This window comes from Ochotona curzoniae, unplaced genomic scaffold (assembly GCF_017591425.1).
Source record: "Ochotona curzoniae isolate NIBS_2020 unplaced genomic scaffold, NIBS_Ocur_1.0 scaffold_3208, whole genome shotgun sequence".
Taxonomy (NCBI): Eukaryota; Metazoa; Chordata; class Mammalia; order Lagomorpha; family Ochotonidae; genus Ochotona; species Ochotona curzoniae.
The window spans coordinates 4,188,301-4,214,375 of NW_024467106.1; the positions used below are offsets into that span (position 1 = coordinate 4,188,301).

General features: G+C 61.4%; 2 protein-coding genes across 11 annotated transcripts in view; one reads left to right on the top strand and one right to left on the bottom strand.

The window, feature by feature from the left end:
• Positions 1-11,893, top strand: part of FNBP1 (formin binding protein 1) — a 103,621-nt gene extending 91,728 nt beyond the window's left edge. For 3 of the 8 annotated variants that reach the window (XM_040963322.1, XM_040963327.1, XM_040963329.1), the window contains 5 exons: positions 2,668-2,777; positions 4,883-5,015; positions 6,019-6,140; positions 6,309-6,448; positions 7,406-7,951. In XM_040963322.1, coding sequence (XP_040819256.1) covers positions 2,668-2,777; positions 4,883-5,015; positions 6,019-6,140; positions 6,309-6,448; positions 7,406-7,584 — 684 coding nt within the window. In that variant the 3' untranslated portion in view covers positions 7,585-7,951. Of the gene's footprint in view, positions 1-2,667; positions 2,778-4,882; positions 5,016-6,018; positions 6,141-6,308; positions 6,449-7,405; positions 7,952-10,214 lie in introns of those variants that run through there. The other 5 variants (XM_040963323.1, XM_040963328.1, XM_040963330.1 and 2 more) reach the window with 3 other exon arrangements.
• A 1,837-nt stretch (positions 11,894-13,730) lies between these two features.
• The window catches only part of USP20 (ubiquitin specific peptidase 20), a 29,970-nt gene continuing 17,625 nt past the window's right edge, over positions 13,731-26,075 (bottom strand). For 2 of the 3 annotated variants that reach the window (XM_040962799.1, XM_040962797.1), the window contains 18 exons: positions 25,100-25,213; positions 24,260-24,338; positions 22,692-23,133; positions 22,240-22,380; positions 21,544-21,659; positions 21,252-21,424; positions 20,729-20,823; positions 19,005-19,038; positions 18,877-18,922; positions 18,210-18,390; positions 18,004-18,130; positions 17,083-17,252; positions 16,914-16,995; positions 16,386-16,494; positions 15,964-16,066; positions 15,242-15,313; positions 14,897-15,073; positions 13,732-14,744 (listed from right to left, as the gene is read on the bottom strand). In XM_040962799.1, coding sequence (XP_040818733.1) covers positions 14,913-15,073; positions 15,242-15,313; positions 15,964-16,066; positions 16,386-16,494; positions 16,914-16,995; positions 17,083-17,252; positions 18,004-18,130; positions 18,210-18,390; positions 18,877-18,922; positions 19,005-19,038; positions 20,729-20,823; positions 21,252-21,424; positions 21,544-21,659; positions 22,240-22,380; positions 22,692-23,133; positions 24,260-24,338; positions 25,100-25,213 — 2,245 coding nt within the window. In that variant the 3' untranslated portion in view covers positions 13,732-14,744; positions 14,897-14,912. Of the gene's footprint in view, positions 14,745-14,896; positions 15,074-15,241; positions 15,314-15,963; positions 16,067-16,385; positions 16,495-16,913; positions 16,996-17,082; positions 17,253-18,003; positions 18,131-18,209; positions 18,391-18,876; positions 18,923-19,004; positions 19,039-20,728; positions 20,824-21,251; positions 21,425-21,543; positions 21,660-22,239; positions 22,381-22,691; positions 23,134-24,259; positions 24,339-25,099; positions 25,214-26,075 lie in introns of all 3 variants that reach the window. The other variant, XM_040962798.1, reaches the window with a different exon arrangement.

The window sequence follows — 26,075 nt, forward strand, 5'->3', positions numbered from 1 at the left end:
TGGCTCAAAAAATTTAACGCCTAGCTCATGATCCTTTGGGACCCTTGAGTGGATGCCAGAGGCTGGGGGAGCTGTTTACGGGTCTCAATGAGCCCAAGTCACTGTAAGAGACGAAAACTTGTGGGAGGCATGGAAGTTCCCAGAGGGCGGGCAGCACCTGCTGGAGACCGGCAGGAATGTCCCGGCCTTCAGCCGCATGCCAGCGGACAGGCAAGCCCTGTGGCCACCCACAGGTGACACGGGGACCAGTCTGTGCCTCATGCTGGGCAGCGGGAAGATCCCTTCCCCTCCTCCCCGCCCTGAATGTTTTCAGAATTCTGAAATCCCTGTGCTGTCCCTGCTTAACCCGTAGCCCTGGTGAACAAACTAATAACTAAGTGTGTTCAAAGATCCACTTAACCGACGGAGCCCAAAACCCTGGGCTGTGAGCAAGAGCCGAAGGCGGGGCCCCTCCAGCCAGCCAGGGCCTGCGGGGCGCCATGCATGGTGGCCCAAGACAGGGTCTTAAACTGTTGGTATAGTGATGCGGAGGGAACTTCCAGAAGATTCATGGCAAATGCCTATCATGAAAAACTCCATGCACAGGTTTTAGTGATTTTGCATTACAGCAAATGCATCTTTAATTCTGTTTTTCCACAAAGGTTTTGAAATACTCTAATGAATGTGCATGCGTGTGTGTACATACAGTTTTTTATCCTATAACCCACTTCTTAGAAAAAAAACATCCTTTGAGAAATGAGCACTCCTGGGAGGGAGGCACAGTCCAGCTGTAGGGGCCTTCACAGTGTCCAGGCGAGGGCTGGGTGATGTCTGGCTAGACACCTGGGGAGACATATGAGTGCCAGGTTAGCACCCAGCACCCGGCAGGGAGCAGAAAGTTTTCAACCCGCTTATCACCATCACCTTTGAGGTGTCACACCAAAATGACCAAGGCAGAGGGAAAGGGGAGAAACAGACCCCGGCATTTCCCGGGGTCAGGGTGGGGGCTGGCACCTTCCTGGGGAGGCACCCTGAGCCAGCATTGGCACCCCGGCACCCTGCCCCTGCGTGAAGCAAGGCCAGCGCCCGACTCCTGCTTTCAGGCATGGCCAGGGCATGGCCGGCATAGCCAACTCTGACTCAGCACGGGACGTCCCGTGACCAAGGGGAGCAGGTGGCCTTCGTGGGTGAGTCCTCAGAGTGTCCTGGGGCCTGGAGTTGGCTCATGGCCCAGCTCCTGCAACGGCCTTAAAGCGACGATGTCTTTCCTAAGGGACTCACGTGGTCACTCACACTGACCGCTGGCCGGCGAGTGAGAAGTCACCTGCAGTTTAAAGGTCTGGGTTGCTGTCCATGTCGGCAGTCACGTCTCCTTCTGGAATGCTTTACCCCCTGAAGCAGCTCCACGCTTTCCACGTGTGCCTGTGCACATTTTAATCAGCTAAAAATGAAACCAACGCTAAACAAATTCAGTCCCTCAGTTGCAGTCACCACGTGGTCAAGGCTGCAGCCTCCCCTCATTCTAGAACATTCTGTGTGGCTTGCAGCATCATGGTGAAGCCCAGCAGACACACGAGGGTTCAACGCCGACCACTGTCAGCCTCCTGGAGCAGCGACTCTCATGTTGGGTTTTGTCGTGTCATGATTTTTAAAAGTGGAAATCTTCCAGCTCTAGAAAATGAGCTGACCTTCAAGCTGAAAGCAGAGGTGTTTTTTCCCAACTTATTCAGCAGCAAAGCAAGTTGACCAACAAGTGACAATGAACTTTCCAGGCCCCTGTAACCCCAAGGTCCCTGGGACAGGAAACTTGCTTATCTTTGTCCTGAGTGTTAGTTTTGCATCCTCTGGTTTTAGGATCAAATACAGCACCCTGGGCTTGGTGTGAGGAGCCATCTGGTCCTGCCTGAACTCCCCCTGCCCTGCCCAGGGAGGGAGTCTTAGGAGCCCAGAGAGCCAGACCTCTGGGGTGAGCTGAGCCTGGCACATCCTCTCCCGTCGAGGAGCACCAGCCAGATGCCCCCTCCCTTCCCCACCACTCACACACACCCACAAGGAGATGGCCAGCGTGCCAACACAAGGAGGGGTCCTGGGGAGGGGAAAGAAGGGCAGGTCGGTCTTCAGCAGCCGCGGGGTCTCGTCTCTGATGTAGAGAAAGATGACACACTCATCCTGGGACCCTGCACCTGCTGGCCCTCCCGGTGTGGATCTATCCCTGCTCCAAGTGGGTCCCTCGCATTGTCAGGGGTGATGGCAGGTGCAGGGAGTGGATGGGTGTGCGGGACTGGGGGTGACAGCAGGCTCAGGGAGTGGACGGCTGTGCGGGACTGGGGGTGACAGCAGGCTCAGGGAGTGGACGGGCGTGCGGGGCTGGGGGTGACGGCAGGGAGTGGACGGGTGTGCGGGACTGGGGGTGACAGCAGGGAGTGGACGGGTGTGTGGGACTGGGGGTGACGGCAGACGCAGGGAGTGGACGGGTGTGCGGGACTGGGGATGACGGCAGGGAGTGGACGGGTGTGTGGGACTGGCCAGGTTGCATGCCCTGATTTTTATTTCATTTTCTCCTCTGGGTGTGGCAGGAAGGAGCTTGATTGATTGGGTTCCCTGAGCCCCTCCCGCGACCCCTGTGGGCCCTTGGGGTGGGGGGCATGCCGACATCTCCCTGGCCCCTCACTTGGTCTGCATCTACAGGGTGCCACACCTGAGGACTTCAGCAACTTGCCGCCCGAGCAGCGTAGGAAGAAGCTGCAGCAGAAGGTGGACGAGCTCAACAAGGAAATGCAGAAAGAGGTGGACCAAAGGTAGAGTGGACCCAAAATCCAAGTTCAGGGCCTGGGAACGGGGTGGGGAGATGTGCTGTGCCTCCCGTGGGAGGATCACGTCCCCGAGGGGCTCCTCCCCAGCTCCTTGCTGAAGTGCCCAGGAGTGGGCAGGTGGGAGACCCTTGTGGATCCGTGGCTCCTGTGTGCTGCTGGCTCAGATCTGCCTGTCGCGGGCGTTTGCTGTAGAATTCACTTACTCAGGGTGTGGGAGGGGAGGTGGAAAAAAAAAGGCCGGACTATGCTTGACACTGGCCTAAAACCCACTGGCAGGTATGAGACTGGGTCTGGGAGTGGGTCAAGTAGAGGAACTTGGGAAACTCCCCTGGAGGGTCATAGCTCCCGCTGGGGTCAGACAAGCTGGGCAAAGTAGCTCCAATGGTTGGCTAATGTGTGGGTTGGTAACGGAACGGGGTAGACTGGGCAGAATCAATTTTAAAATAAACAGTTGGGATGGGAAGCCTAACAGATCCCAGGCTCGGCTCCTACAGAGACGAGTAAAGCTGACAGAACCTGTGTGCTTAAAAAGGGTCTAATTTCCCTTAAAGTTGGAAAGCGTGCCAACCATTGCCTAGCTCCCTATTCCCAGCCAGGACCAGGAAGCAGAAGCCAGCTCTCCTGCCCAGGGACGTGAGCCACCACCTGCTGCCTCCCAGGTGCACATTAGCAGGAAGGGGCGGAGTGAGGTCTCCTGCCCAGGCTCTCCAAAACAACTTGGTGCAAACACCAGACCCCGTGCGCTTCTGCAGGGATTGGTTGGGCCAGCTCGGGAGGAATCAAGAGGTTGGCAAACTTGTTTAGCACTCCTGCCATGTGGCAGGTCCCATCCCAAGCCACTGCCAAGGTACCCTCTGTTCCCTGCTCCAGTGGGAGGACGTGGGTAGCCGAGAACCGGGGTAAGGACAGGTGAGCCTCACAGGGCAGGGAAGCACCATGTGCTGTGCAGAGAGGAGGGCAGCTGGGTGTGGTCACAGGGCTTGGGTCTGCGTAGACATCAGGCTCAGAGCTGCCCAGGGTGCAGGGGAGGGGCAGACTTGGGCCCGGGTGCAAGGAAGCAGGCCTCTGCCTTCGAGTTCTGCATTCCGGCCACCTGCCACAGGACAACTGGCCTCTGGAGACTGGGTTTCAGCAACATCCCAGGAGGGCGTGGTGTTCCCCACGGAGCAGCTCCTGTCCGCCGTGGGGGCTTCTTCCTTTCTTTCTTTCCTTTCTTTTCTTCAGACTTATGTATTTATTTGACATAGTTACAGAGAGATCTTCCGATAGTTCCCTCCCAGATGGCCACAATGGCCAGGACCGGGCTAGGCCGGAGCCGGGAGTCTCATCCGCATCTGCTGCATGGTTGTGGGGACCCAAGGACCTGAGCTGTCTTCTGCTACTTTTCCCAAGCTGTTAATAGGGAGCTAGATTGGAAGTGGAGCAGTCCCCAGTGCTGTGGCATAGCAGGTAAACCATGACTCTGGCATCCCATATGAACACTGGTTCAAATCCCAGCTGCTCCACTTCCACTGCAGCTCCCTGCAAGTGTGCCTGGGAAGGCAGGGAAGGATCGCCCAAGGGCTTGGGTTCTGCACCCACTTGGGAGACCCTAAAGAAGCTCCTGGCTCCAGATCACTCCAGCTCTGACCATTGCCACCACCTGGGGAGTAAGCCAGTAAATAGATCTCTGTTTTTCTGTAATTTTCTCTTTCAAATAAATAATTCTTTTTTAAAAAGGGAAAGAAGCTGGGCAAGCAAGGACAGGACTGGGTGCTGCAGGTGGTGGCTCTGCTTGCTGTGCCACTGTTTGCTGCCAGCTAAGGCGGCATGGTGGGGTGCTAATGAGTCACCTTTCCTCTTGGAGCCCCAGGTGAGGCCCCAGCTCTTGGCTTTGTGGCTCCTGTCACTGGGGACAGAGTGGGGCACACGGTTCCTTGCTGTGTGTTGTGTGCTGAGCTCAGTGACAAGGGAACCTGGGTTGTGGGTACCTCGGTGGCTGAATTCTCCCGCGATATTACTGGGGTGGAGGCTGGGCCCACCAGCCCTGCCATTCCCGCCTCCTTGGGCAGTGCAGCGGCCATGGCCACTTCCACTCGCTGTTTCTCCAGGGACGCCATCACGAAGATGAAAGACGTCTACCTAAGGAACCCGCAGATGGGAGACCCAGCCAGCCTGGACCACAAACTGGCAGAAGTCAGCCATAACATTGAGAAATTGCGGCTGGAGACCCAGAAATTCGAGGTGGGGAAAGGCAGGCACTGGAGACAGAGGAGCTGAAAGGGGCATGAATGCCAGTCACTAGCAGGGCTGCCCCCCACCCTGCAGGGAGGGATGCTCAGCGGTACCTCTGCACTCATCCTAGCTGAGCTCTGCCCTCCTGCCTGCCCAGCTTAGCTGTCAAAGCGACAGTGCTGTCATGTTGATAGTGTGTGAGTGAGAGACAGAGAGGTCCCCCACCTGCTCACTCCCCACAGGTCTGCAGCAGCCAGGACTGAGCCGTGCTGAAGCCAGGAGCAGGGAGCCAGGACTGAGCCGTGCTGAAGCCAGGAGCAGGGAGCAGCCTTGTGGGAGGACTCGCTGGCACCTGCTGGCTCTCTGGCCCCAGGGGAATATTAGCAGGACTTGGGAGCACAGCCGGAGCCGTGACCAGGCCCTCCTGCAGAATCCTGCTTCATCTCGTGTTGGAGCTGTTTCACGTCTTGGCATAGCGACCTATGGCTCCCACATCCCACATGGATACCACCAGTTCAAGTCCCAGCCACTCCACTTGTAACCCACCTCTCTGCTAATGTGGTGCGGGAAAAGCAACAGCAGAAGGCCCAAGTGTTTGAGGCCTCTGAGCCCACCCGGGAGACTCAGATGAAGCTCCTGGCTCCGGCTTGGCTCAGCCCTGGCCATTGTGGCCATTTGGAGAAGGAGCTGGCAGATAGAAAAGATCTCCTTCTCTCTAACTCTACCTCTCATTGAAACAGAAACTGTTACAGGGTGGTGGGGTGGCACAGAACTTGAAGCGAACCAAAAGGAACTCAGTAGGTGACTCACCCAGGGTCACCCGCTGCCGCACATCCAGGAAGGTGGCCTGCCCGCCATCCCCCTGCCCCAGGGCAGGCCCACAGGCCAGCTCCGCGCCCCCTGCCCACCATGGATGAGATGGACGCAGCCACCCGGGACCCATCTCTACCTCCCTGTGGGCCCCTTGAGCAGAGCAGCATGGGCCCAAGTCTCCAGCGGCTTCTGTTTGCAGGCCTGGCTGGCGGAGGTGGAGGGCCGGCTCCCAGCCCGCGGCGACCAGGCCCGAAGGCAGAGCGGGCTGTATGATGGCCAGTCAGCCCCGGCCGTCAACAACTGCGCGCAGGACCGTGAGAGGTACAGTATGTGTGTGCCGCCCCTGGCAGACCACGGCGGGACGTCCCTGGACCCCGACCCCGTGGGCGCTGTGGGACGTCCCTGGACCCCGACCCTGTGGGCGCTGCGGGACGTCCCTCTGCCCGACCCCGTGGGCGCTATAGTGGCCGTGCGTTTCTCTGTCTTGAGCAGCCCGGATGGCAGCTACACGGAGGAGCAGAGCCAGGAGAGCGAGGTGAAGGTGCTGGCCCCGGACTTTGACGACGAGTTCGATGATGAGGAGCCGCTGCCTGCCATTGGCACCTGCAAGGCGCTCTACACCTTTGAAGGTGCGCCTCTGCCTGCCCGCCCACGTCGCACGGCCTTCCGGCTGCGTGGAGCGGCGTGTCCAGAGGGTAGCTGCAGTGGCCAGCGTGTGGTGCTGACTGCGACATTCACTCACTGACCACACCTGGAGCGGCCCCAAGTAGACATACACGTGGTGGAGGAGGGCAGCTGGCAGGGTCTCCATTGAGTGGGGGTGACCCTGAGGGATGGGCGGGCTCGCATCCCAGGAGTTCTGACAACCGTCAGTACATGCAGCAAGGGCTTCTGGGAGTAGCAGTGGACTTGGCTCCAGGAAGCAGGGGAGGAGGATGCGTTGAGGAGGTCCTAGCTGGACTGCACAAGGTCAGGGCTGCCCCAGGGGTCTGGAGCTGGAGCTGTGCAGTTGGAGGCAGCAGCCATAGATTTCAGAATCAGCTGATGGACTCCCAAGGTGCTGGGCAGAGAGCCGAGTGAGGCCATGGCTGAGTATGCTATCCTGGGGGCTGGCATGTTGGGATAGCAGATGAAGTTGCCACCTGTGGTGCTCTGTGCCCTGTTGGACACAGGTTTTGTCCTGGCTGCTCCGCTTCCCATCCAGCTGCCTGCTTAGGACCTGGGTAAGCCCCCGGAGGACGGCCTAGGTGCTTTGGTGCCCACGTGGCTGACTCTGGAAGAAGTTTGCTAAAGAGTTTGCCTTTCAGAAAACTGGTGAGGGAGAGGTGGCAGGCTTTGAGTTGTTTGTCTTGTTCCGGATTGGTTCATTTGAAAGGCAGTAGGCGTCAGACGGGGAGAGAGCAGATCTCCTGTCTGCTGGTGCTCTGGGAGGCAGCAGGGGCTGAGTAAATGGGATTCCCTAGGAACATCCCTGTGGGAGGCAGGAGGTTGTGGGCCAGGGGCTGCCTCCGTGCCCCTTGCTCCCTGCCGTGCCCCATCCTCCTGAGCAGTGGGCGCCAGTGCTCAGCCCCGCCCCCCCTCCCCAGGTCAGAACGAAGGCACCATCTCCGTGGCCGAGGGGGAGACCCTGTACGTGATTGAGGAGGACAAGGGCGACGGCTGGACCCGCATCCGCAGGAGCGAGGAAGAGGAGGGCTACGTCCCCACGTCGTACGTCGAGGTCTATTTGGACAAAAATGCCAAAGGTGCTAAGACTTATATTTAATACCACTTCTCACACTCACGACTTCAAAAGCAGTTGTTGGTGTGTCTCCCGCTGCTGGCTGCCGGGAGCAGGAGGGCACCGCCAGTGGACTGAAGGTGTCACCCAACCTTTTGCGTCTGGTTCTGCTCTAAGCGCCTCTCGTTTGCTGGTGAGATCTCGGTCCGATCCGCACCTCTTTATTTGCGGTGGCTCCTGCAGGCCGCGCATCAGTAGTTCAGGTCCACACAGGCCCGCACGCAGCACGCACGGCACGGGGGAGGCGCCTGGGCGGAAGACTCCGGGGCTGCAGCCGCAGCTCATGTCCCTCCGGTCTGGGACTCCAGGGTGTTACATTTTGTGACTTAATAAATTTCGGACCGCGCTGGTTTGTTAAATTTACACGGTTGTTCACTTGTGGGGAAGACAAAATCGTGCCCTCCACTCCCCCCATCCCAACCCCGTGCGGTGCTCTCGGCTCCCCTTCGGGTTCCCGTCCTGGGTCCTGCCCCAGGGCTGTGCTGGCAGCCCAGGAGAGCTGGAACTGCAGTGGCCCTGCCTGGAGTTTTTTTAATTATTAGCATATTTAAAAGCCCTCTTTGGAATTGACTGGAGATGGTTTTGTTGGGACCTCTAGCTCCTTCTGAAGATGAGCCATGACCAGGACCGAGCCAGAGACGCCCCACCACCTTTAGAGGTTTCTGGGTCACATGGGCATTTGCATGTTTTGGTTGGCACCCGTGCGGCAGGCAGGACAGGCAGGCCACCCTGGTCCCCACACCCTGTGTGAGTCTGGGCCAGGCGGGAGTCCAACCCTGGCATGACACAGCCGGCCACAGGCGGGGCAGAAGGAAGGGCCTGGGTGACAAGTCCGTTTTCATTTGGCTTTGAAAATGACAACTTTATGTCGTTCTTGGTTTCAGTCAGGGTGTCAGCTCCCAGTCTCCGGGCCGTTCAGAGTCACACACCCCAGTGGCTGTCTGGCCTGCTGGGGCTCCCCAGGAGGGCCGAGCCTGAGCTTCAGGGTCCCAGCCAGGAGCTGACATGAACTTTCCAAGGGTCAGGGCAGCGGAGGAAACAGAACTGGGTAACTGGCTGCTTCATGCATGCTTGTTGGCACATACTTCCCGAGACACGGACCTCCGTGCAGCTGGCAGCCGTGAGAAGACCGTGAGCAGAGGAGATGGCATGCCACTGCTGGGCCCTCAGCCCTGCCAGGTCACCTTTGCAAGGGCAGGCAGCCTGCTGGTCCCTGGACCACACACACGCAGGGCTCTGAGTGGGAGATTCAGAATAGGAAAACCCTCTTCCCAGGAGCCCAGGGGACGCCCAGGCTCCAGCAGCTGCACCCAGGCTTGCTGTGCAAAGTGTGGAGGGGCTGGGCCGGGTCATCCCCACTTCAGTGAGTGGTTCTTGGAAGTGTCGGGCACTGGCTCAAGCAGCAGCCCCTGGGACAGCTGCCACAGGGATCGAGCACCACGGGGACTTTGTGGCTCCAACCAGTGGCCTGAACTACTTGACGACATCGAAGCGTTGTCACACATGTCCGTATGCACCTGGCAGCGCGTGCTCCTCCCCCACGGCTGTTTAATAAAGCTTGTCCCTGGGTCGGAAAGGTGCGCCTGCAGGTTACCAAGGTGACGGCCGAGGAGGCCCTGCCAAGCACACCCACCCCCAACGCTGCTCTCTGATGGCCGTTGTCCAGCGCTCCCAGAAGCCCCGAATTCAACACTGGCTTTTTCTTGCAATTGTGCACTTTGTGTATGTGGACGTGTGTATGTGGACGTGTGTGTGTGTGTGTGTGTGTGTGTGTGTGTGTGTGTGTGGTGTCAACAGTGGTCCTATTTAACGAATGCCAAAAATATTTAGCCTAGAGTAGCTACGGCTCGGTCAGCCTTTCACGGGAGGGTTTTGTTTTGTAAGTTGCCGTTTGTTTGGCCCCCGGTACACACGCAGGCGCACACACACTCAGCCCCAGGTAGATCTGGGTAGGTTTCTGGGAGTTGGGCACTTGCAGTTCTGCCTCTAATGACCTTTTGTTCCCCTGCCGGTGGCTGGGGAGGGTCCCCGCGGCCACCGCTCCGCCCGAGCTGGCTGCAGTCTGAGTAAGTTCTGTGTGAGTTCGACCACCGCCCTCTCATCCTCTCTCTCTCTCTCTCTCTCTCTCTCTCTCTCTCTCTCTCTCTCTCTCTCTCTCGTCTCTGGCATCCACTGGTTGTACTCCTGGAGCCTGCCTTGCCTCTAACAATAAACATTGTGTTCCTCAGTGTCGTGTATTTAAGTGACGCTCCGCCTTCCCGCGGCCTGACTGCCGGCGCTGCTGGGTCCCCTCCTGCTTCCTTCCTAGGCTCTAATGCTGTGTGTCCTTGGTCGCTCCCCACCTCTGCGTGAGAAAGGACTTTCACTGTTCAACCGGCAGGACCCTTTCCCCACCCCACCCCCCAAGCATCCCGTCTCCATCTCTGGAAGCTGAGCTGATTAAGGGAGGTGGGGTGGCGGCTGGGAAAGCCGGAGAGAAAACAGTGAAAGCTCCTTATCTCGCAGCAGCCCCTGTCTGGCCCGCTTCCTGGGCAGGGCAGCACAGCCCCTCGCCCAGCGCCCGCCTCCATCTTCTCTAACGTACAGTTTTCTTTCTCTTTCTCTCTCTGTTGTAGATCCCTAAAGGTGGTGCCCGCAAACCACGGCCTCGGGTGAGCCTTCCCGGAGGGACAGCTCGGGGTCTCTGTCCCCACTCCCAGGCCCCAGCGCCTGCCCTCAGCCGCCGCCCGTCTCCACCCACAGCTGCCTGCCAGCCCCCCTCCTGGGTCCCCTCCCTTCTGCCAGGAGACCCCACAGCCCCAGGCTGCCTCTCCGCACCCCACCCCCAAGCCTGGGAGGGTGCTCAGCCTGGCGCTCTGCATTTCACACTGTGCCTTTGGTGTGGGGACTTCGGAGGGCGGAGTAGACCAAAGGGCCCACCTGACCTGGCCATGTAGCTTAGAAAGCTGCCCTCCCCCATGCCCGCCCGGTGAGTATCCCGCGTCCTGTGGACCCAGGCGTGGCATTGGCCCTCGGGACGTGCCCCAAGCTGGCTCAGAGTTTGGGTGCTAGGCGCGCAGCCCTGGTTCAAAGTCCCATTACCGGGGTCAACTCCTCCCCCAGGGGAGAAGCCAGCCTGCCCACCCCCTACCAAGCATGGGCTGAGGGACCCGAGGTGTCCCCTATCTCTGCACTAAGCCCCAGAAAGGTGGGGTCCCTGTGCCCCCCCCAATCCCCATGTGAGCATCTTGGGGGTTTTAGCGTAGGTATCACCAAATGCCGTGGGCCTTTGCCTCCTGTGCTCCATCCCCCACCCCACTCCAGGCTGTGTGGAATTTAGTGGGGGCCGCCTTCCCTCCCCTGCAGCTCTTGGGGTCCTTTAGGCTCCCAGGCCTGAGAATGCACCAAGCATCACGAGCCTGCGGGCGAGCCCCGGCCACGTGCTCCACGCAGCACTGTGGTCTGAGACAGGGACGCTGGGCTGACCACGACTGGCCCCCAGGAGCCTGGTGACTCCATGGGGGGGGGCACAGAGGAGAGGGAGCAAGTCCTTGGGGAGCCTGCCCTTCCTCTTCCCTGGCCCAGAGCCTGAGCACCCCCACAGTCCCACCCCCCACACCTGCTGGGACCTCAGGGCTCCCTTCCTGCCCTGCAGTGGGGACCTGCCTGTGGTGACGGGGACAGCCCAGGCCTGGCCGCTACCCCTGTGGAGCACTGGGAACCGCCACCGCCACGCCCGGGGAAGCTGAGCAGCTCCTGGAGCCGGATTCCCACACCTCGACAGCCAGGCTGGACAAGCCTCTGGCGTGGCAGGGGCAGAGGTGGCCGCCGTGGTCAGTGCCCCACCTGGCAGCTGCAGGATCCAGTGCGTGGCACCTGCTGAGTGTCCCCGCTCCTGGCCCCTGCACCGCCTCTGGAGTCCCGCACCTCGTGTCCACTCCAGTAATGAGCTGGCCCTGAGGGATGAGCTGGCGGGCCTGGGAAAGGTGGTGCTTTCCAGCAGCTGAGATGGGCCTCCCTCCCTGCATCCTCCTGGGAGCTGCTCACCCCTTCTCCCTGGTACCTGCCCATCCATCGCTCACTCATCCACCCGTAGTGTAAGACTGACTAAACACCTGCCCTGGAAATGACTTTGAGATGAAGGGGAGGGACTCGTCTATGCCCCATCTTTCCTCTGCAGGGCTGGGGGGAGGGGACGTTTATAAGGCATGGAAAGCTGCTGGGGGATTCCTACTGGCTCGGTAAACACTGCCCTGCCCCTTGCTTTTGGTGACCTGGTATGGTAATGTTTGCACAACATGCAGAAGTTATGTTCGTATCGGAGTATTTTTCCAGAAAGTTCTGTTCCATGTTCCCTCTTGGCTTGCCTTCTGTGCTACTATTGTTTAAGGACTTGGGCCCGGCTGCGTGGCCTAGCAGCTAAAGTCCTCGCCTTGAACGTGCCCGGATCCCATATGGGCGCCGGTTCTAATTCTGGCAGCTCCACTTCCCATCCAGCTCCCTGCTTGTGGCCTGGGAAAGCAGTCGAGGACGGCCCAAAGCCTTGGGACCCTGCACCCGTGTGGGAGACCCGGAAGAAGTTCCTGGATCCTGTCCTCGGGTCAGCATAGTATTGGCCGTTGCGCTCACTTGGGGAGTGAATCATCGGATGGAAGATCTTCCTCTCTGTCTCTCCTCCTCTCTGTATATCTGACTTTCCAATAAATAAATAAATCTTTAAAAAGAAAGATCTCTACCAGGAATTCCATTGTAACCTATTGTGGAATGCTTCGCGTGCCTCCACGCGTCACCTCTGCAATGGGGGACTGGCCTCGCAGTCTCCACGATGGATGAAAACCAAATACAGCGCTTCCCCCGGAAGGCTGCGGGACTGTGTGTTAATCCCCTGCGCGTTCCCTGACCCTAGTTACTGAGTGCCACAGGGTGAGGGGACCCGGGCTGGGGTGCTGGCGCCCGCAGGAGGCCAAGACTTCCCAGGTCCCAGTGGGAAGGCTGCTCCAGTTCAGGCCCAGGGGTCAGAGGTTATACCCAGAACTGTTTCCCTACGTTTTCATTTTTTATTTGAAAGACACAGACCCAGAACTGTCCGCTGGTTCATTCATTCCCAAATGGCCACGACATGCCGGGCTGGGCCAGGGTCTCGTGTGTGTGTGTGTGTGTGTGTGTGTGTGTGTGTGTGTGTGTGTGTGTGTGTGTGTGTGTGTGTGTGTGTGTGTGTGTGTGTGTGTGTGTGTGTGTGTGTGTGTGTGTGTGTGTGTGTGTGTGTGTGTGTGTGTGCGCGCGCACGCGCGCGCAAGAGGCACTTGGACCAGAACCCCAGACGCAGTGATCCTGGGTGCCGGTGGCACGGCGGGCAGGACCCTGTAGACCTGGATGGAATTGCTGGTTTCCCCGGGTGGGTCTGTGTTTGCTCGGTGTTCCTGGGGGCTCTGTAGGAGACTGAGGCAGACCTTGGCAGCTCTCCTGGGCATGGGCAGGGTAGCCCTGCCTGGGCCCATGCCAGTCTCCCTGTGTGTGCGGGGGGTGTGTCAATGAGGAGCCTATCTCTGGCCCCTGAAGCCAGGGCCTCCCGGGTCAGAGGGAGCGGGGCGCGGCCCTCCCTCCCGGGCCCAGAGGCCAAACCAGCGCTGTCCCAGCCACAGGCTAAATTAGGAAGCGTGTTCCCAGCTTTGTTGTGGCTCAGAAATTGTTTCTGGCAGGCTTTGGCCGAGCCACCGGGTGGGTCCTTGGCTCCCTGCTGGGGTTCATGTGCGTGCCCATCACAGGCCATCCCTGGCACACTGGAGAAACTGAGGCTGGAGGTTCCAAGTGACTCAGAGGCGCGGGGCAGGCCACAAACCCGGTGTCTAGCACCTCCTTGCAGTCTGAAAATACCAGCCCTGCATGGCACACCCAGCACCCTGCCCAGACCCGCCCCAGCCCAGGCAGCTCTCCCCGGGAGCAGCGACCCCTAGTGGCGGCTGGGTGACTAGGACTTAAAGGGGGTGGTGCGGGTTCAGCACCGGTGTACCCGCCTTTAGCCCGACAATACCATGCTGGTTCCTGCCCGGAAACAGGCCTGTGCGTATTTGTAGGGGTGCAGCCCCTTGTCCACTCGTGTGCAGGCTCTCAACTGCTCAGTAAACCAAGTGGGGGCCCCTCCCTTGCCTAGCCCCAGGCATCACAGGGGCACAGCCAGCCTGTGTGGGCAGAGCCAACCCTGCCCCATCTCTCCCACAGAAATAGAATCAGGGCGTGGAGCAGACAGCGGGGTGGGGTGGGGCTGTGGGAACGCATCTCTGTTTATTAGGATGCCCTTGACACAGAATGGCCGTGTGGGCCAAGGCCAGTTTACAACCTGCCCGGCCAGCCCAAGAGGACGCGAGAGAGGGTGGGCAGAGAAGGCCAGGGCCTGGGAGTGGGCCAGCAGCAGGGCCCCAGGTTGCCATTGCCACGGAGAACAAAGGGCATGGGGGCCAGGGGCTCCTCTCAGGACTCCCTTTCCACCTCTTTCACTCTGAACCTGAGAGCCTGCCCTTGCTGCTCACCATCCGGCAGGCAGGCTAGCCTCACGGCCCAGAAGTGAGGTATTTCTGCTTCGTGCCCGGCTCCCTGGGGGCTGGCAGGCTCTCCCCAGGCGGGTTAGGAGGCTGCTGGTCCGACACCCCAAGGTCGGGAATGCACCAACACTCCTCCTGCTGCGTGTCCAAGTTCATAGGCGTTCCAAGTCGTCTTGCAGCAGGACCCAGCCCTTGGAGCAGCCCAGGATGCGGGGGTCTTCCTCCCAACGCAGGGAGAGGCAGGAGGAAGGCGTGGCTGCATGCCCCCCACCCAAGCCTGCCCGGCCAGCAGCTTCCAGCCATGAGTCCCTGGGGCATCGGGCAGGTGTGCGAAGGGGAAGTGTTTGTTCTTGGCCTCGGTGCCAGCCCCAGGCCCTGACTGGAGGGAAAGCGGCTCTGCGCACCACAGACAGAGGCTGCGCCCCATCTAGCCGGGGGCGGCCGGGTTTGGGAACGCGAGGGCAACAGTGACTGATGCTGAATGAACGTCACAGAGTCTTGGTCGTTGAAACAAGCCTGGAGGGCATCTATTTCCTGGTGGAGCACTGCTCGCCGTGAACACACCAGCGCTGCCTCGGCACACATCCGGCTCTGCGTTGCCCTCCACGGGGAGGGGCAGACACGGGCCTGTAGGAACAGCAGGCACTGAGCCGGGCATGCTACACACCAGGTCCCTCTGATCAGCTGGTGGAAGGTGAGGTTGGGGCCGCGTCCTTCCAACATGAGAGGGACGCCGAGGGCATCTGGGGGGCAGGCAGGAGTCCACCAGGGCGACTTACAGACTGGCCCGCTGAGTCACACGGCGCGCGTCTCGGCTTGGATCTTGTGCTCCCCGTGCAGGCCGCCAGGCTCCTGGAGCTGGCCCACGCTCTGGCGGATGGCGATCTCGGGCCCGCCGCCGTACAGGCTGCTCAGGTAGGTCCAGGTCTCCTCGGAGATCTGTCCGTAGTCAGCCCCTGTGGGGCACGAGGCATGCCTGGGCAGGGGCTGGGGCAGGAGGGCGTCTGCAGGGCTGTCCCAGAGCCCTCAGGACACCCCTGGCTGCCGCCCTGCGATTCCCGGGGCTGGGGCTGGGGGCCCAGGAATGCATGCAACCCAGACCCCAGGCCGGGGGGTGGACGCACCCTGCTTCAACTGCACGTGGCCCCCGCCCTTGACCTGTGCGATGCGGCTGTTGTCGATGGGCCCAGGGGGCTCTGGAAGACACACACACACACACACACACACACACACAGACTGAGGCTCAGGCCCTACCCCCCTCAGCAGAGGCAACCCTGTGACCCCAGAGGCATTCCTGGCACCCCAAGAGCTGGCTGTGGCCAGTGTGTCAGTGGTGGGAGCCAGTCTGCGGGGACTGCCCCATGGTGAGCCATGCCAACCCCTCATACTCCCACCTCTCTGAATCTGTGGCAACTGAGATGGCAGCTGCGGGCAGGCAGACAAGGTGCGCACAGCCTAAGTGTTACGCCCAGGTCAGGGTTGGCGGCTGGCCACTGCCACCCAACACAGCCTACCTCGGGCAGAGCCAGCAGGCCCAGACAACAGTGAGGCTCCCTTCCTGAGGACTTGCCAGCGCTCAGGACCCAAAGGACAAGAAGCCTCGGCACAGCCCTGCCATCAGGAGCCTGAGGGAGAGGCCAGGACAGCCACATGCAGGTGGCCTTTGGGCTCTGCTGCCCTTCCCCTGGGAACCCCAGGGGCCGACACCATGTCTGTTGTCCCATCAGCTAAGCCCTTGGGTACAGCTGCTGCAGGGCAAGGAGCAGGACAACCCCATGGGGCAGGTGGCTCAGCGGTCAGCACCCACGGCCTCCCGCAGTGCCAGTGCGCAGGCCGCAGGACTCACCGTTGTCCTTGCCCTTGACGAAGGCCTCCCACTCGCGAAACCACTGCATGCTGATGCAATAGAGGACACTGGGTGACTCCTCGGCCTGGAACGCCTTGTTCAGCTTTATGTGGGAAGGGGAAGCAGACTCAACACCCTGTTGGCCAGACACACCAAATGCCTCCCTCCACCCCAGACTCAGATAGGTGGAGGAGAGGTACCCCGGGCACTGGTGGCCACGAGGTGCAGCTCTGGCAATCTCCTTTCAGGAGTGGCCCCGTGAGCCACACAGGACACCACGGGGGGTGGGGGCGCTGTGCTCCCCACTTCACAGAACCTGTTGTCCACATCACGCACAGTGTCCTAACTGCTCAGTCCACACAGCAGGGTCAGGCCGCAAGGCCCCGTGGCACCCGCGGTGTGCCCGTCCCCATGCCCCGCACCTTGATGAAAGTGTCAATCTCCACCTTCCGGCGCTTGGCCAGCGCCTCCACCTCCACCTGGCAGATGGAGCACACGTACAGATGGTTCACGGCGGGGCCGCCCCCAAACCTGCGTGGGGCAGAGGAGGATGGGGGGTGGCGTGGACACAAGCCCTGAGGGCAGGCCTGCGGGAGGGTGGGTCCCCCCCCCGCGCCCCTGCTCTCTGCCCCACCCTCTGGCAGCAGGCCTTCCCAGCCTCTCCTCTGTGCCTCCCTGGCGCACCTGCAGTGGCCTGGCCTGGGCTGACTGCCACAGGAAGGTCGCCCGCTCTTGGTCCTCAGGGACTCAGAACCCATGGACTGGATTGGGTGCTAGCCCCAGGCTGAAGCCCCTGTGCCCACCCTTCCAGGTGGGCTCACATGACAGCTTTTACTTCAGCCAGTCGCCTGCCCCTTGGGATGGCAGGTGTATTGTTAGGGGCCTGGGTAGGGGAGTGGGCCAAGGGACCCCCAAGTTGTGGAGCCCTCCTCCCTGCCCGAGGCGCTCACCTGTTGTACAGGTGCTCCCAGACATTCTGGGGCAGGATGACAACCAGGTGGTCGATGTAGTGGTATTTATTGGGTGGGATACCTGCAGATTCAGGCACCGGGAGGGTGCGTGGGCTTCAGCCACGTGTCCTGCTGCGTGCCGCCCCCAACCCCAGCGAGGGCGCCTCACCTCCGTGGGAACAGAGGAAAGTGTGGTTGGTGATGGGCCCTGGCTCTGCGAAGGTGTTGAACTTGTTCAGCCACTCACGGGAGACGTAGAAGCGCAGGAGGCTGGGCTCCCGCAGGGCAGCCAGAGACACCACCTGCTGTCGCTCCCGCACAGCCTCCTCACTGCTCTTCCTGGGGTGCATGTGGGCCAGGGTGGGACAGGAGGGCAGCTGAGCCTCCCTGCTGGCAGGGCAGGAGTGCAGGGGAGCAGGGGAGGCGGACCAAGGTGGCCCCATTGCTATCTCTGCACATGGAATCCCCAGGGGACCACCTCAGGCTTGGACCAGGATTTGGGGTTCCCTTGACAATCAGAGGCCACTTTCTGGAACCCCCAAAACTTCCTTCTCCTGGCTTGGTGCCTGTCCGGCACCCCACCCCAGATCGGCCCCCTCCCGCCCTGTCAGCCCCTGTGCACATGCCCAGCCACCTCCCGCCCCAGACAGCCCCTGCACACCTGTCTGCCAACCCCGCCCCTGTCCGGTCCCCTGTGGCCCTTATCAGCCCCTATACACCTGCGCGGCACCCGCACACCTGTCCGGCCCCTCCCACCCTGGCAGCCCCGCCCCTGTCCGGCCCCTCCCGCCCCGGCAGCCCCGCCCCTGTCCGGCCCCCCCCGCCCCGTCAGCCCCGCCCCTGTCCACCCCGTCAGCCCCGCCCCTGTCCGCCCCGTCAGCCCCGCCCCTGTCCGGCCCCCTCCCGCCCCGTCAGCCCCGCCCCTGTCCGGCCCCTCCCGCCCTGGCAGCCCCGCCCCTGTCCGGCCCCCTCCCGCCCCCGCCCCTGTCCGGCCCCTCCCGCCCCGTCAGCCCCGCACCTGTCCGGCCCCGTCCCGCCTCCTCCGGCCCCGTCAGCCCCGCACACCTGTCCGGCCCCCGCGGCCCCGCACCTGTAGAAGAGGACGTAGGCCTCCGCGTTCTGCACCACCGTCTCGTGGACCTCAGTGACGTACTGGTCATCGAACTCGTACCACTGCCCATTGATGACATTCTGGCAGTAGGCGATGTAGTGCCCACCTGGGCGGCAGAGCAGCCTGTCACGGGAACCCTGGGAGACGGGGGAGTCTGGGGGCGGGGGGGGGGGACCCGGACTCACTGCCTGCCGTGCCGTGGTGGCAGATGACGGAGAGGAGGTCGTAGGTGGTGACCTGCGACGTGCACTCCTTGGCCAGGAAGGGGCGCAGGTCGAGGCCTTCGAGGGGGAAGGAGACGTGGCTGCTGATCTTGCAGGAGTACATGACCTCGTGCCGGAAGCGCTTCAGGTGGATGCACAGGATCTGGGGGGAGGGGCGCCGGTCACGCCAGGGCTGGCTGGCCAGCAGCAGGGGGGCGAGCACAGGAGTCCGACCACCATGGGGTTCGCAAATGCGCCTTCTGGCCGGTCCCTCTAGGGAGCGCTCACCGGCCTGACAGGCACACTGCCCAAGAATCCTAAAGTCCATTTATTTGGGCACCGACTTCCAGAAGGGTTTCTGCTGGGCTTTCCCAAACCCACTCGGCTCCCTCCCAGGCCCACCCCCACGGGCTCGGCCAAGCCCCTTGCCTGTAGGCCACACACTCAGCGACCCGCACTAACATGCATGACATGGGGCTGGAGCCCGTGCAAAGGGAAAATGCCCTGAGCCAAGGCAGGCCCCTCTGCACCAGCACCATCTCCAGGCTCCCCTTGGCACAGGTGCCCCAGGTGGTGTGGGTGGCACCTCCACCCGGCACCAGGGCCCAGTGGCGGTGGCATGTCCGTGTGCATGGCAGTCGCCCCTCACCTCGGGCAGCCGGAGGACCTTGCAGTACTTCACGCCGTTCCGCAGCCTGCGAGGAGGGGCCCCGAGGGGTCAGTGTGAGGAGAGGCCGGGCCGTGCGGGCTTCCCACCCTGACAACAAGGGCACTCACTTCTTACACCGCTCACAGCTGTACATATTGTCACCTGGGCAGAAAAGAGGGAGAGCGGCAGGTGAGTGGTGTGGGAGGACAAGCGGGCGACAAGGATCAGAGAAAGCCTGGGCAGCTGGACCCGACGGAGCCGGCAGCCACGTGGGAGACGGGGCGGAGTTTCCAGCTCCTGGATTCAGCCTGGCCCTTTCTGGAGTGAATCAGCAAATGGAGGCTCTCTCTCTCTGCCTTTCACATAAACTGGATAAACGTTGAGAAACTTTGAATGGGACTGCACCCAGTCGTGCGGTTCTGCTCCTGGGCGTGTGCCCACACCGCTGCAAGGGTTGGCATCTGCATGCCACAGGGCAGCGCTGTACGCAGCAGCAGTCTGGGCAGCCGAGGGGTACAGGGAGTGCAGCCCGGCCACACCCAGCGGAGGGTCCATGCCACCTGCTGCAGCCCACGGGCCTGGCGAGCACTGCTCAGTGAAGCTAGCCATGCAGAGCGCCAGGGACCGGGAGACCTCACTTCCTAAAGGTCCCCAGAGCTGTCGCAGACGGGCAGGAGGGCGTCGGGAGGTGACGAGGGGACCTCCGCAGCCAGCAGTTCTCCAGAGGGAAGCAGGCTTGGGGGCACAGAGGGTGGGCTGGCCAGCACTGCACGTGGACCCTGCTCCAAGGCAGCACCACAACACCCAGGACAGACGCTGCAGGGCCAGTGCGGTGGCGTAGTACACCAATCCTCCACCTGTGGCACTGGCATCCCAGACGGGCACCGGTTCTAATCCTGGCAGCTTCGCTCCCATCCAGTTCCCTGCCTGTGGCCTGGGAAAGCAGTCGAGGACGGCCTTGGGACCCTGCATGTGGGTGGGAGACCAGGAAGGGGTTCCTGGCTCCTGACTTCAGATCAGCTTAGCTCTGGCCATTGCGGCCACTTGGCAAGTGAACGGAGCATGGAAGACCTCTCTGTGAGAGCTGCCTTTCAAATCAAAATATCTCTAAAAAAATGATAAAAAATTAAAATAAATAAAAACAAATCTTTAAAAAGCAACAAACAAAACAGGTGCTGCACCCACTTGCGTGATTTCTGTCTTTGTTTTTAAGATTGATTTATTTATTTGAAAGGCAAAGTTTCAGAGAGCCAGAGTTCAATCCTGCATCCAGGGGTTCACGCCCCAGAAGGCTACACAGCCAGGGTTAGGCCAGACGGAAGCCAGAGCTTCAAGGACTCTCCCGCCTGGCTCCGAGGGTCCCGGCACGGGGGCTGTCCTCCAGTGCTCTCCTGTGCTGGTTCGTAGGGAAAGGAGTGGAGCAGCCGCTTGTTCAGGACTTGACATGGCACCCATATGGGATGCTGGCACTGCAGGTGGCGGCTTCAGCCCCAGTCACCTGCTTCGTGCCCTGACCACAGCACAAAGTCCATACAAAATGTGTGCTCCGCCGCAAGGGGGACAGAGGACAAAGATGGGACACGAGTGGAAGATGCTGGCCCTGGCGGCCCTTGGGGGAGTGGACATGGGGACGGAAGAGCTTGCTGCCCCCCACGCCAGTGCCAAAGCAGGTCAACACCCAAGGGTCACAGGTGGTGGGTCGGGAGATGACTCAGGTCTGGCCAGCCTGCCAAGCAGTCGATGCGTTTGACATTGGAAGCCCAGGCCAGGCACCTCCATCAGCCTGGGCTACCACATGCTGATGGCCCAAGACCGGGTGCTGGGACTTCCCCCAGCGGGCCAGGCCACTTACCCTTGAGCTCATCAGCAGCGAAAAAGGCGGCAAGGCAGTCTTCCAGGGTGACAACGGGTCCCCAGAACCAGCTGGGGGTGCAGGACACCAAAAACCTAAGGAGACAGACAGGGCGTGGCTACATCACCAGGGCCTGGGCCCGAACCAGACGTGGGCCGAGTCCCGTCCAGGCCCAAGCTTGAGGAGGGGTCACACCCCGAGGCCTGGAGACTCCAAGGTGTCCTAGGGTGAGTGGGGCCTGCACCCATCTCCCTACAGACACGTTGCTGCCCACCCAGTCGGCCGCGGGGGCCTTGTCATCCCGCAGGTGAGCAGCCCATGGTACACCCTCTGGTGGGCGCAGGAGAGCCCCACCTGCACCCTGGCAGCTGCCCACCCCCACTTCCAGAACAGGACCATCAACCCAGGAGGCTCACCGCAGCCTGACTCCACATACCCCCAGTCCCTTGCCCAGCTTGTCCTGGGCCCCCACCACGCCTGCACCTCACTGCATCAGGACCGCCCGTGTCCACAGCAGGCTTACCGCCGGATGTACTCCACGATGAAGGCTAGCCAGCCCTGGGCGGTGTAGCTGTCCCCACAGGAGCCCTGCTTGGCTGGCGTGTTCTGGTAGATGGCCGAGTGCAGCTTGGCCAGGTCCTCCTTGCCGGGAATGGGCAGCGAGAGATCCTGGAACGTCTCCACCGTGGTGGACACCTGTGGGGTGCAAGATGACAGCTTGGTGCCCACCCTTGGGGGCCTCCAGCCCTGCTCCCGAGAACCCGGGAAGGGCAGCCCCTCCTGGGGGTGGAGCTGCCCGGGCCTGGGGCACGCACCCGGTCACAGGTGAGGCACTGCACCAGGCTGAGGATGGAGCCGTCGAAGATATCCGAGATGACACTACGGTAGCACTGCTCCCGCCGCCTCCGGCTGCCGGCGCTCGGCACCTGGGCTGGGGGCACAGCACGGAACTCGGCCCGGCCTCCACCTGCCATGCTGGGGCAAGGCGCAGGCCCAGGGGCTCCCTTGGCCAGGATAGGGGTGGAGGACTTTTCTGTTGATTCACTCTCCAAACAGCTACGATGACTGGGGCTGGGCCAGGCTGAAGCTACGAGCCAGGAACTTCTTCCCCAGGCTCCCATGTGGGTGCAGGGGCCCAGGGAACTGGACCATTTTCTGCTTTCCCAGTTGCACTGGCAGGGGGTTGGATCAGAAATGGAGCAGTCAACATTGAAACTAGCACTTATCCATATATGCTGGGGTGGCAGGCAGTGGCTTAATTTGCCCTGCCACAGTGCAGGCCCCCTGGGGCTGAATGTTTTATAAGACACGGGACTGGGCATGCAGTACTTCCTTGTGCCTCAGTGTCACTCTAAAATGGGACTCCCCTTCTCCCATCCTCAGGGGCGTTACAAGGCTTCTGAGGTGCTGTGGGAGGAGGCCACAGCCCTGGCCCTGGGGACAGAAATGGTGGTCTGGGCACGACTTCCACCCCCAGCCCTCAGGGGCTGCCTTCCTGCTGGCCTGCCAACCTTTCTTGAGCACGTAGGATGGCCCCATCCTCACGGGGCTGGCACGAGGAGGGCTGCTGGACAGCTTGGCGTGACCCTCGTGGTGGTGGACGGGGCTGCAGGGACGAGAGGAGCTGCGTAGATGGGCGTCGTTGTCCGGCTCTGGGAGCAGAGAGGCGGCCATGGGGGTGAGTGCAGCATGAGCCAGCCCAGGCCCCACGCAGCACAAGGACCTGTCAGCAACCCTACCAGGACTGAGGCCTGGCCCCAATGTGTCCTCTGTGGTCCCAGCACTGCAGGGGAGCAGGCTTGTCCCTTCTGTGACCAATTGAGGGCTCAGTTCTCCGGGGCTGGCTGGGGATCCAGCTCCAGCTAAGTGGATCTGGACATAATGTCTCTACTAGCGGCGGAAACTGCCCCCCCAAGTGGCCCTGGGCATATGTGGCTGGGCCTGCAGCCAGGGCTCCGTGTACCTGGTGTCCGGCAGGGGCTGGCGGAGCGCGGGGACGGTGGCTGGCTCTCTGAGGGCTGCTCGCCGAGGGCGGCCATGGCTGTGTCCACGTCCGCATCCTCATCCACCTGCTCCGAGTTTGTGCGCTGCTGGCCCCAGGAGAACTTCCGGTCCTTCATCCGCTCCTTCTCAGAGATGGCGCGGCCCGCCTCGTCTGGGATCAGCAGCTCCGTCTCGGCCTGCGAGCTGCCCCCGCCACGCCCCTGCCCGTCACCCTCACCACGGTCACTGCTTGAGTCACAGGACAGGAACTCGTCCTCGGACGGGCTCCGATCGCCCTCCCGCTTCTCGTCAGTGTCGCTTGAGTCTGAGTCCCGAGCCTCCACTGTCACCGTTGCCACTGCCGGCTCCTTGAGCTCCTCGTGCAGCTGGTCCATGAGGCAGCGCAGGAACTCCTGGGTGTCCTGGGACCAGGCACTGCTGTCAGTGGCCCTGGGGGCGACCCCATCCTCACCCTCATCCTCCCAGGCACACTGAGGCCTGGAGGGGCCGAGGGACTCCTCCTCCCATGGCACACAGCTGGCAAGTGGCGACCACCATGCCATGGAAGCAGAGCAGCCAGACCCCTGGGTCCCCATGTGCCCTTCAGGCAGAGCCTGGCACTCTGAGAGGTAGAACCTCCACCAGGTGTCGCATCGAGAGGGCATGCATGTCCTGCATTGGCACACGGAAACATAACGACTGCATCTATGATGCCGATTTTGCTGTTGGCATGTGTGTGGAGTTCCTGCCAAAGTCTTGGCAGTCACTCAGCCTGGAGCCAGCAAGGGGATGCCTATTCTGGACTCAACTGTGCCACGTAGCAGGGGCCTCGCCCAGGCCTGGGGTAGGCTCTGCCAGGCCCAAGTCCCATCCCTGTGGCTGGTGCACTGGGCCTCAACTTGGCAGCTGGCGCATCACAGGGCAAGGGCTGCAGCTGTGAGCACCACCGGGCTGTGCAGTGTCTGCTTGGTGAGCGGCAGACAGAGGGTGCCAATCTCTGGGTGCTTCAACCATTTTCTCCCCAGATGCACTGGGCTCGTAGGGCGACAGCCTGGTGCCCAGCAGGGGAAAGGCAGCAGGAGAGGGCACAGGCCTTGCCTAGGTGCCAGGTGCAGCCCCAGTGGACACTCGCCCAGTGCAGGCTGTGCAGTGGGCTGGCAGGAGTGGGGACTGGGTGGTGGGACACACAGCTCTACCTGGGCTGAGGTGCACCCATGACTAACTATGCTGTGCTATGACTTAGCCCCATGTGTTTTATATAACACAGACATGGCTGATTTCTTAAGACTGAAAACGCCCTCGATGAAAACTTTTTTCTTAAGGAAGATGCAATTCCTCCGAGTACCAGTCTGTGGGTGGTGCTGGAGGATCCGTGTCCAGGCAGTGCAACCAGGGTATGGGACTCGGCCCCCGGAGCCTCAGCCTTCCCACCTGTGGCCTAGTCACCCTGTGTCCTCACACGCACAAAGGACTCAGGCAGGAAGAGCCTGGGTCCCCTGGGCCACTGCCACCCATGTCCACCCCGGTCTGGCCTCAAAGCCGGCCTACCTGCTGAGCATAGCCTCGGAACATTGGGTTCACCAGCTTGATCCCATGGGACAGGCTGGTGGGGACCACGTAGCTTGGCCTGTGGGGAGAACAAACCCTTTGGCCCAGGCCCTGGCCTTGAGTGGCTCCCCTTGCGGGCAGCAATGCTGCAGGAACCCAGGCACATCCTGAGGCACTGGGAGGGGCCAGCCAGCTGGCCGTGAGCCTGGCAGCTCTCACACCTCCGTGGTCAGGTAGGAAGCTCCTGACTGGACAGCTCCCGCTCTCACTGGGCCGTGACAAGCGCTCTGCAATCATCATTTTCCCTCTAGAATATTCACTGTGGTTTTCTTGATTCCAAAGCAACATATGCTCATCCCCGAAGAACCTGGGGCAGTCCAGACACCCCATCCCCGAAGAACCCGGGGCAGTCCAGACACCCCGGCAGCTGGGGCACGTCCCCAAGCATGCACCATGGGGGTTCCCGGGGGTTGCTGGGAGAACACACACAAAGTGCGCTCAGGCAGACGCGGTGACCAACTGCCTTCCTCCACGGCACGGCCCAGTCCTGTTCACCAGTGGGTGAGCTCACCCATGAAAGCTGACTGACTCCTCCCTGGCCCACGCTCTGGGTTCATGCACATGGACAACCCCCTCGCGAGCACCAAGATGGGGTGGGCCCAGAGGCCCCGTCAAGCCCCCAGGTTCAACTCCGAGCTTACCTTTCACGGGCTGTGTGGCCTTGACCAGGTTCCTAAGGCTCTCTGCCCCTCAGCTGCTCATCTGCCCACCGGGTTGGATGTGAGCTAAGTGTATGGGCAAATGCCACTCTGGGCAGAGTGCCAGGAGGCCCCCACTCACCGCTTCCTGTGCCACACCTCGGAGACCAGCTTCTGGTAGCTTTTGCACAGGGCTGGCTTCTTGTCGGTTCGCACCAGGCCTCCGCACTCCAAGAAGAACTGCGTCAGCGGAGGGCTGTTGGGGAGAGGGGAGAGCAAGGACAGGTGAGCCAGGCCAGGAGCAGAGGGGCCTGTGGCACCAACCCTTGTGTGCAAGCTGGGGCACACAGTGGCCTCCTGAACCCCAAAATGCCTGCCTGGGATTCAGCTCCCCAAGTTTGGACTGCAGCCTTGACCCTGGGGGGCCCAGAAGTGACTGTATGTGGACTTCCCAGAGGAAGCAGGTCAACGGGTCCCCAGGGACTGGAGTCCTCACAGGAGGAAACGTGGACATGCACACAAGCACCTGCCACGCGTGTGTGGGGACAGTCATGGTGGCCAGCAGTCATTGCAGGGAGGCTCAGATTCGCAAAGGGGACACTAGGACTGGGGTCGCCCGGGCTATGGTCCTGTTACAGTGGCCCTAGGATCTATCCTGGGGGGCGGAGCTTACTTCCAGGAGACCTGCAAGGCGAGGGGACCGCTTTCAGGGACCAATGGTGACCAATGCCTGGTCTGCAGAGACGTCCCTGGCTGTCCCCCACTCCCTGTCTCTTGTATTTTTAGAAATTACTATAGAAGATGTTTAATATGGAAAAGACAGACTAGTCAACAATAACAGCCAACCGTCATGTGGCCACCCCAGGGTGGCTTCTTGGGTAGGTGGGCATTCACCCTTCCAAACTTCCCCACTGCCTTCCCCCAGCTCCAGCTGCAGACACCCAGTGCCCCCAGGGGGTTCTGGGGGTTGTCAACTAATCCCTCACCCCAGGAAGCAGGGCTCCCCTCCATGAACTGGGCACTGCCACCTGTGCCACCTGAAGCTCTCTGATCCAGGACTTCCTGCTTACCAGGTTCCCATCCCTTCCCACTCCAACAACAGTGCCTGCACCCCTGCT